The sequence below is a fragment of the Enoplosus armatus genome, chromosome 18 (genome assembly GCF_043641665.1).
Source record: "Enoplosus armatus isolate fEnoArm2 chromosome 18, fEnoArm2.hap1, whole genome shotgun sequence".
Taxonomy (NCBI): Eukaryota; Metazoa; Chordata; class Actinopteri; order Centrarchiformes; family Enoplosidae; genus Enoplosus; species Enoplosus armatus.
In genome coordinates this window covers 5,796,765-5,807,038 of record NC_092197.1, presented here as the reverse complement: position 1 = coordinate 5,807,038, position 10,274 = coordinate 5,796,765, and the positions used below count along the sequence as shown (strand labels likewise).

General features: G+C 38.2%; 1 protein-coding gene across 2 annotated transcripts; it reads right to left on the bottom strand.

Moving 5' to 3' along the window:
- Positions 1-944: 944 nt before the first annotated feature.
- Positions 945-6,121, bottom strand: dolpp1 (dolichyldiphosphatase 1). Of its 2 annotated transcripts, XM_070924784.1 has the most exons (8): positions 5,969-6,121; positions 5,165-5,265; positions 4,928-5,012; positions 3,673-3,772; positions 3,110-3,208; positions 2,255-2,383; positions 2,026-2,115; positions 945-1,441 (listed from the first exon to the last, which is right to left on the bottom strand). In XM_070924784.1, the coding sequence occupies exons 1-8, from the start codon at positions 6,042-6,044 to the stop codon at positions 1,405-1,407; spliced, it is 717 nt and encodes a 238-aa protein (XP_070780885.1). In that variant the 5' UTR covers positions 6,045-6,121; the 3' UTR covers positions 945-1,404. The 2 variants fall into 2 exon arrangements, with proteins under 2 accessions (XP_070780885.1, XP_070780886.1); XM_070924785.1 differs by lacking the exon at positions 2,255-2,383.
- Positions 6,122-10,274: the final 4,153 nt, after the last annotated feature.

The window sequence follows — 10,274 nt, the reverse complement described above, 5'->3', positions numbered from 1 at the left end:
ACTGACACACATCAGTGGAAAGTAAAACAGCATTTTCAATGCAAAAAGATGCCACCGTATTTCAAAAAATGACACTTGAATCATCTCTTGTACATAAACACATTTTTATTCAGCCTGATATAGGTTACACATGGAAAAAAAATCAAATTCTAAGAGAACTACTTCCCTTTGTGGAGCTAATGATATGACAGTTTTAAATCAGCTTCAGATCCCCACTTGACAGCTTTCAACATTAGCTGCCGTGGGCTGTGAGGAATTAAGCATAATCACATGCTACGACTGACCTGAGGCTTTTTTTTTTATTTCCTTTCTTCAAAAACATAATACAAAAAGAAAACATATCCCCTCAGATGTCATTGTGTATGTTTTCTCACTAAATGATATGGAATGTTATCTTGGAAATGCAGGTAAAAAGAAAACTGCTCTCTGCAACGGCAGAAAACAAGATAAGAAGAAACTGAATAAAAAAACAAAACAAAACTGATTCCCAGAATTCTGTTCCCAGGCTGCTACTGTGTGTGAGGCATTAAGAAAACACCACCTCAGTCCAAAGTGTCTTCAACAACAAAAATAACTGAAACCTGCTGCTGTGATTCAGTCACATAATCCTCAAACGTGGATATGAACAGAAACCACAACCTCGATGCTCAATAGTACAGAAGGTACATTAAATTTACACTGCTTGCAGATCAGCTTTGGAGTCTAATATATTAGGACTGACAGTCATAGATACAAAGCAAAGACTGATGAGGGAAAAGAGGGGGAGGGTCTTAACATTTAACTAGTGTTAGTCGTTTTTTTTACTTGTAAATTTCACAAAGTGCAAATTTTCATTTATATTACATCATAACCAATTTTTAGAAACTGTTCATTTTCTATTATATAACAATGAAAAATGGAAAACCTAACCATAACCAACCCCCCTCCCCACCCGTTCCCACCAGCTATCCATCAGAATATTTTAAAAAAGGAATCACTAAATACATGCTGCAATGACGCCCACCAATTTGTTTGAAACTTGACCAAAACCTCCTTTTTAGGCTCCTCGAATCTCTTACAGTACACTGTTACTGTCAGCGTGCGTTTATAGTTAAAATATATATATTAATCTATCATTAAATAGTATGCCTCTTGCACAGTCTTGCATGCATTGAAGAGCATTTTGGGCAAGCTGTACAAGAAGGAGAGGCGTGTGGACGGACTTGCTCAGGCTGTAGGCCCCGGGCCAGGTCCAGGCACTCTTTCGCCACCTGTAAACGGTTTTTGCCCTTTACTCCTTGCAACCACATCAGTCCAAAAGATGGTTCTCCAGTGTGTTTTTGTCGAGTGAGCATTTGTGTGTGTGTGTGTGTGGGTGTGGGTGTGTGCGGCCCTAAACTCAGTTTCACAAAAGAACTGTGTAGATCACTGAAGTTTTGTTCCAAGCTTTCGTTGTCTGTTCCTAGAAAAAAACACAAAGAGAGAATCGAGTCACGCAACAGTCTCAAACATACTAAAGGCCTGGTTCAACACTAAAATTTCACGCTGCCATCAGGACATTAATTTCAAATGGATGCGTAAATCCACACTAATGTCTTGCGTTAAGTTCAACTCTGTGCGTTTGCATTGTTGAGCAAACCATCTTGACAGCGCTGGCCTTCGAGGGAATGGTGAGTGAAAAATAGAGAATGAGCTAACAAGCTTGCTAACTTACAGGTTAGCTAGCTTGGAGAGCTTTTTTCCTTGTCTTCAATAACTCTTTGTTGAATAAAATGATGTACAAGCTTGAGAACAAAAATACCACAGAGGAGTAAATGGCACAGTGCAAGGAAAACAGAAAGCTCAGACAGCTATTGTGACAGACTAGTGCTAGCATGTTAGCCCTTAGTTTGTGAGCTACAGTAGTTCACCAACTAGCCCTGCAAATACTCACTATGTCACCAGGACAAGTAGGTAAATTTCTGTGTGCCACTTTCAGGTGTGACTGGGCCTTAATGGTGATAGATGTGGTGTCGTGGGTGGTTTATGTCCAAGACAGCAACTTACCGTGCCTCTGATCTGGTCACAGTATACTCAAACCATAAGATGTTGGGGATCAGGCTTGTGTCTCGCACCAGGAAGTACTCTGATATTGGCCTATCGTTTTTGAAAAAAGAAAATTGAAAGTTATCAGAGCAGCCATAATGGACCAGTTTTAACCACTTATTCAGGCTGAGGATGAATCATCTTCCCCTGTGACACAGGAAGGAAGCAGAGAAATGAGAGCACTACTTACCACGCTGCTATTTTGGGGAATAATGGTGTCAGCACCTCTTGTGTGAAAAAGAACCAGATTATGCCAATCGTACTACCGGCCACTCCGCCATAGAAAACTTGGCTCCAGGTGTGATACAACAGGTAGACCCTGAGAATGACAAGAAGAGAAGTTAAAGAAAACCCTTTGTGCTTTGAGTCCTACACTAAGTCCAGTAACATGCACTTACAAAATCACAGTATCAACCTTTGTGTGTTCGCACAGTCAACATGTGTTGTTAAACAGGAAGTAGCGCTATTTGGCTTCCTTTTAAAATCAAGAAAATAACTGATAAAAATAGATTAATTGATAATGAAAATTCATTGCAGCTCTACATATTTTCAGTTCATACTAGTTCGTATATGGGATGTGCTCATAGTACTGTACTCGGCAACAATGTAATGATGCATCAAACACACTTTCATTCCAACACCCTACCACTTACTTGCCACTCATTAGTCCTGCCAATCCCAAGGGCATATTTTAAAGGATTGGTATTGACCAAAATAAAGCTTGCTGGTGTTGCAGTGCTGGCCTCCTTTACTACAGCCAGGCTCTACACTGCGAGCATTACGCTGTATATACAAGTGAAAATGTGAGTGTTACGTATTTGTAACATTATTTGGGCGCAGCAGTGCGAGTGACAGAGATCTGACACAGAAGTCGACAAAATAAGGAGTGTACACAACATTCAACATTCAGATCTTCACTTTCACCGGTTAAAATGAAAAACGTTTCTGATGTTTTTGGAGTTCCAACAACATCAACAGAGTAATAGGTCTTCTCCAGTAAAAGGATCTAGCAGATCGTGTCACGTCTATGTCAGGAGTCCTTTACCTGCTGTATGAGACTGATAAGGCTATGCCCAACAGGATGATGGACAGTATGTGTCTCCACAGCAGGTCCACACATCGAGCATTGTTCGTTTGATGCATTCTGAAAAGAGAGATCAGCATGAGTTCACACCATGACATCTACCTCATATAAAGGTGGAGTGAAAGCATCTAATGAGAGATAAAACATTCACATAATAATGAAATACATACGCTGGAATAAACCAAGTAAATAAACAGATGCTAGGATAAATAACATGCTAGTTTGACATGAATATGATGTAATTAATTAGTCAACATGGCTGGAAGTTGCACGGAAGATGTTTACTCTGCTTTGTCATTTTCTTACACAAACATACCAGTAACTGTTATTTAGATCCATCTTCTTTAAATACTCAACTTTGAAAATGCTCAATTGTTAAATTGCCACATTGTAGAAATGAACAATGTATTTGATTAGTTTGTGGACATTAAACTTTAGCTAGTTCTTATATAATTTCAAGAATTTCACAGCTGCATGTTTGCACCCTTAAACAACCCAAAACACCAGAGAAGAAACAAGCTCACCTTAAATAAAGGAAAAGAAAGAAGTAAACAACAAAGAACCAGATTAGCTGGGAATGACTGGAGGGCATCCCATATTCTGTGTGCAGGGTTGTGTGAGCCCCTGCAGAAAGACAACAGAGCCTGATATAAATATACATTTACAACATGGAGGACATCTTCTTTTGTGCAGGATAACAACCAAAGTTTAAAACTAGAGTGAGCAATTCTCGTGGCTGAACTACATATAAATATCTGGCTAGGATTATGAATGCCACTTAATTGTTTTCTTAAACGTGGAACTAATCTCTCTATCGTGTATGTAAATCATGTGTTTATTTCTTGTCCACTGGTCTCGGTTGAAAAACATCTTCATCTCATTGAGACTACCTGCTTGAATAAAACAATTAACTACATTTTACCCTACTGTTTATACTGAGGTATTGCCTTTAATATCTCTCTCTTATGGCAGATTTTATATGATTTTTGCATCAGTCAGATGAGGTACCTTGATTTGTCATGTATTTAATTTAGATATGCTAAAATATATCTCAGAGCTGAAACAAGATGAAACCGCAAGAAAAACAAATCGGTCACTATTTTGATAAATCATTACACGCAAAAAAAACCTAAACAACTATTTTCATTATCACAGGTGACATCTTCGAAAATTCTCTCTGACCAACAGTCCAAAACCCAAAGATATTCATTTCACAATCATGTGTGACGAAGCAAAGTATTAAAAGCTCACATTTGAGAAGCTGGAACCAGCAAATAACTAAACTGTTGTTTCGATTATCAAAATATTTTTATTTTCTATCAATGGACTGATCGATAAAATCGTTGCAGCTCTAATATATTCCCCATCAACATTGCACTATAAAAGAGCATATGGTGCATATATTTGTCTATTATGTATAAATAATATATTGTATCTAGTGTGTCTGTTGTAGGTACTGCTTTAGCCTCAGTAATAATTGCTATTCAAAGGCAAAACTGAGCTATGTTTATCCCAATGTAATGCATGCTGTAAAAAGGAAAATGATGTTTTTTGACCACCTGAGCTCTTGTTATTTTTTGTACAGTATTTGTAGTACATAGGAATGTCAGCTTCGCATCATTATACAATACAATGAGATGAAGATAAACTAGACAACCGAACTAACTAAGTTCTGTACCTGAACAGATAATGTGATTGATATCAGGAGAAGAAAATTTGGCTATTGCAATGTTGCCCAACCCTGCCAACTACACATCAACAACTTGTTGCTTCACTCACCTGCACATGGGCGCGGCTCTCTGAGAATGTGCTTCAGCAGCCAGTTCACCCCTTCATTCAGGATGAGCCCACCAAAGAAGGAAATCTGTAAATTTAAAAAAACAAAAACATCAACACATGAGTGCTTACAAACTTCTGGCCCGCCTGACACCACTGCTCAGGTTCCTGTTAATAGATTGACTTTATATGTGATGGTGTTTCTGAAAACAATACTAAAAGTGCATGTGCAGAACTCACCGTGTGCAGCTCCCGTTTAAACACTATGAGTGTAACAAAACCCACAAGAACTGCTATGGGTAGGAGGCTGATGTAGGCCAGCACTTGTCCCGTTAGGTCACCTGAAACATAGCGGCACAGTACTTATGTGAAGGCATATCATAGACCCCAGTGAAGTCACCTAGCACTGGTGGGAGTGACACTTTGAGATACTCCGTGAACCCGGAGAGTTAAAATATTAAAACAGTGAGTTCAGGTAGGAAGTTCCTGTGGTGGAGTATAGCCAAGCCATCATCTAACTAAGAGACCACATTATTAGGTTTTGTTAATTTAGACAGCTCGATGCAATGTGGTTCATGCTAGATACACTTATCAGTATCAGGCCATGGAGCTAGCTACAACGTTAGCCATAGGTCTGGCTACAATCCTATAAGGTTAAATAGATAGTTATTTCCACCACAGTCACGAATCATATTTGGCTGTTCGGCATGATTGAATTTTGTCGAATACTTCGTACAACACAAGACATATTCGCTAATTCCCGAGAGAACATATCAAAGCCGATATTAAGACAGCTAACAGGCTAGCTAGCCTTCATTGTGGACATTGTCGCCAACTGCGCATGCGGCGCTGTCTCACAATTTAGCAGTCCGGGTTACATTCCCCGCTGTGCTCGAGGTTTTCACAGCGTCTCACAATTTGGCAGTATCACCAACGGCCGTGTCCATTCAGTAGCAACCAAACGCACGCAGTCTTCGAAATTTACAAAGTGGCTGGTGGTTAGCAGAGCTTTAGTAGTTAGAGAAAGACGTTGAGTTTACGTACCCTCGGGGAACTCTACGTGTGTCAGAGATATGGACCGCCATCGAGGTGGTGCCGAGCACTGCTCTTCCAACGCCATCTTACCCGGACACAACCGGGCTGTCCCAGTGAAACGCCCCAGACACGTGTCTAACCAATGGTGAACGGAGCTCTGCGTTCAAGCGGGCCCCGGCAGCAGAGGATCCGACCAATCCCAGCCGCTCACTGGAGATGAGATATTTTGCCCATAGAGAAGAATTATTGAATGAACAAAAAAAAACACAAAAGTCCAGCACTCCACGTTAAAGCAGCGAACTGCAACCATTCAAAAAAGAGAAAAAGTTATGGGTTTTTCATTATTATTGAATTAAAGTAGGCTGTAAATTATTTACCACCTAGGGCATCTATAATGTCCAGATCATTTGACCAAATGTTTACTGTAGGTGGAAATCTGAATTTATAGGGTTATTTATTATCAAATGCTTTAAAATAATTTGGTACTACTTTCTAATAAGATACCCTTTATAAAGGCTTTACAATTTGTAACTACAATACATCCCAGAATTACAGGATTAGAGCATCATGACATTGACACTGTTAGGTACAGGCTTTTTCATCCATATGAGTTACAAATATACCAAAATATTGATATAGGACATGGACATGGAAACCATGCAGCCACCAACATGATCAGACAAACCCGAACACCAAACTAAATGGACAAGATGGATTGAGACTGACTGATATACAAATGTGCATGCAGCAATATGAATGCCCCTCCACCTGGACTGGACAGAGATAGATAGATTATACTTACCCAGACACACAGCAGACTAACTCACCAGCTTTTTTCAACTCACATATACGGATAACAGCAGCACACAGACCGGCAAAACAGGACACACAAAGTAAACAGCAGAAACCTGAACAAAAGCAAACTAACTCTCCTCTCTGCATAATTTAATTTCCACACTCTACAAAGAGACTGAGTACCTCCAACTGAAAACTGTAAAGCAACATAATAGAGAAAGCAGAGAGGAGTCTCTAAAATGTCTTTTAATGACACCACTAACCAGAGTTTCAGTGCCTCCAAACTTCATCAATACTGAGTCTGTTTGAAATCTGATGTGTGCATATTTGCCATGAAAAGCGTGATTAAAATGCCATTCTTTTTTCAAAGACATAAAGGGGTAAAGGTCTCTGATTTAGCCAACAATGAAAGCTTAAAGCAACTCTAAAGGTTTCGGCAAAGCAGTAATGTTTGAAATGGGGTGTATTGATTATGTCCCTTGGTTGTGTTTTACTATGCTACTAAAAAATTATGAGGGCAGAGTTACATTCATCTGAATGAGAAGAAATACAACTACATTTTCCTCAGATTAAAAATGCCTTACTGTAGCAATAAGGTTTCTAAACTTGTTCTGCTAAATTACAGTAAGAGTAGTGCACCCTCCGCTGGCCTAATATTGAATCACTACAAAGCTTTCTCTCTTGTATCTCTCCAACTGACTCTACTGACTTTCTCAAGGTCTAAGTAGGTTTAAAAAAAGATATTAATTATACAAATTGTTTGTCTTATTACATTTAAAGAACATTAAATATATCATTTGACTGTAGTAAGAAAGATATGACAAGACTTTTGTCAACAATGGGCAATCTTCATGATTTGTGCCTTTATTATTGCTGGCAACACTCAGAATAAAGTTGTTTTAAATCATCAGTGTACAGGGAACTGAGATCTTTGTATCAGTTCATTCTGTATAAAACACTGCAGTGTTTTTGCCACCTTGTGGACAATCTCATCGTCTGATAATTACAGGAACAATTTAGCCATCTCAGAGCATCAAAAGGCCCCTTTTCATCAGTTCTTCCCATTACTTATACTTTCTTTAAGGACAAACTTGAAATTGTACCTCTAAATCATTTTGTGTTTTAGGAAAGTCTGATTCCTGGTGGAACATGAAATACAATGAGCCGTCATCAGTTGGGAAAAGGCATAATAAACATATTGTTTAATAACAAAAAATAACATTTAATATGGAGAATCAAAATCAATTTACAGTTTGTGCTGGCATTGTAATTTAACAATAGAAAAGACAAAAGGCATGAATAGGACACTTGTAATGTATAGCAGTGACTTTCAAAAAAATAAATGAATTCTTTCCACATTTTGGCCATATGAAATCCTTGTAAAACTCTATAATCTATTGAATATATGCTAATTAGGAGAGACATGCCTGGATTTTGACTTTCAAATGATTATAAGCTCCTAAACATTTTAAACTTTAGCTCATTTCTAATTGGGATTTCCAAAACTAACAGCAACAACTAGAGCTCAGTCTGGGTCTAAATGTCGCAGGGATACACCGATTGATGCATTTCAGAGAATTTACACTGTTGACATGCAAAGGCTGTTGGAGGAATTCATCTGTGGTCATCTACTCTCAGGACACAGTAAAAGCAGACCAATATGAGAGAACAAGACTAAACATTTGCATTTTTCCATAACTGCATTTACCTGCACGATGCATACTGTTGCAAATATACTTGATACTCTACAATAACAGGACTGAAATATGGGAGAACACTTTTCTTAAAGCAGTTCATCAGGGATTGGACAACACGCAGTCAAAAGTTCAAATTTCAAAGATGGAGACTAAAACAAAAACTTTGGGTAGTAACCAGAATAAACCATTTCCATAATATGATTTTTTGGTTAAAGATACTCTCTCTACTGTACAGCATTTATGCTCTATGTTATCAATAATACGTCACTTCTATGATGCAATAAATAATTAAATATGTGTGTACAGTTAATCTCTCGAACTGATTATTCAAAAAGGGTTGTTGGACATTCCTGTATCTTCCTGCTTTTTCTGATAAAGTGCAAAATGCTTAAAAACACAAAGCTGCACATCTGCCAAAACAAAGAACTACATTATTTTCTGTAAAAGCTCTATTTACAGTCAGAAGTTCTGGTTCACGTTTGACAGAAACAGATATAATTCTACAATGCTGACGACTCTTGACACAGCCAGTACAGTTTGAGGAGAACACAGTGGGATTGCATTGCGACAAGAGCTAAAGAAACAACATTTCTGAGCTCTGAATTTCAGAGGCGTGTTGCAACAAGAGCGGGATTTGGATTATCAAGATCACAACACACACATTTATATGGTTACGAATAACAAACGGACTTCTGCTAATCTGTATGATAAACTGTTGAAATCAAAGTACCCCAAGATCTATGAATCCCCAAAATGATTTGACAGAAATATCTTCCCTTTTCTCATTCACACAGGCAACCATAAGCATACATTCTGTGCTTCTACCGCCGTTAATAATAAATAACCTTTTCATCATATTTCAATAAGATACTTTGACAGTTTGACTTACATCAAACATAAACTACAGTCTGCATAACAAAAATCTGCTTTTACAGTAGTGGAGTCATCCATGTTAGGATCGCAGAGGAAATCTCTTGGCATCTCACTGCCCTGGTCTCTGCTCCAACAAGGTCACAGTATTGGGGGAAAACAAAGAGAACTCAGGGGTTATCGTCAGTGCACTTGTTATGTAGGTTACAGTCTAACTGTACAATGCCTGGTTCTTCATGAAATCAGAAACAAAAACAACAATATCCTTGCTAAGACTAGTAGATGGCACTGTTTCATTTAGAAGATGTGTGAAAACGTTCCAGGAAGAGAGCGAGCGACGCGTAGTACGTGTACAGTGATTGTGTGTTTTTTCACAAATTCTCTGAAGGTGTTAGATGATTGTTAGATGCAATTTGTTACAGCCATGAACACAACGGTAGGCACTTTTCATGGAAGACATTTTGATAGCTCACAGTAGGTAAAGAACAGGTGCAAATAATAAAAGGTATGACGGCTGAATTCCATTTAGCTGCTTGAGTTTCAGCCTCCTGGCTCATGGCTATGACTCACTGGGACACTTGAATAGAACAGAGTCCTAGTTTACGTTATAAGAAACACCTGTGCTTTTCCTACAATCACAAGTCAAAATGTCTGCTGTGAAAAAGACCATTGAGGGGAAACAGCAGATTTTCTTCTTAATTAATCCTCATTTCCAGCCAGAAATCTTTAAAGTTAGAAGAACAACCATATTCAGGAAGTACTATTGTTCCAAATTTTACTTGAAAAATTAATTTATTTTTTTTAATTAAAGCTTAGCAAATTGTACAATTTAGGCCCAAATATTTGGAAGCAAGTCAAGTGGCTCAACCAATTAATTAATGCATTAATTGTAAGAATTTGACAACAAAACAAACATTGAGCTTGTTAGTCAAGAAGTAACACATTTCCTACTA

Coding starts and splice junctions, on each gene's coding strand:
- dolpp1 (XM_070924784.1), bottom strand. CDS start 6,044: ATGGCGTTGGAAGAGCAGTGCTCGGCACCACCTCGATGGCGGTCCATA. Junction 3,209..3,672: donor TTTCTTTTCCTTTATTTAAG/GTGAGCTTGTTT, acceptor CTCTCTTTTCAG/AATGCATCAAACGAACAATG. Junction 2,384..3,109: donor TTATCAGTCTCATACAGCAG/GTAAAGGACTCC, acceptor TGTCATTCTCAG/GGTCTACCTGTTGTATCACA.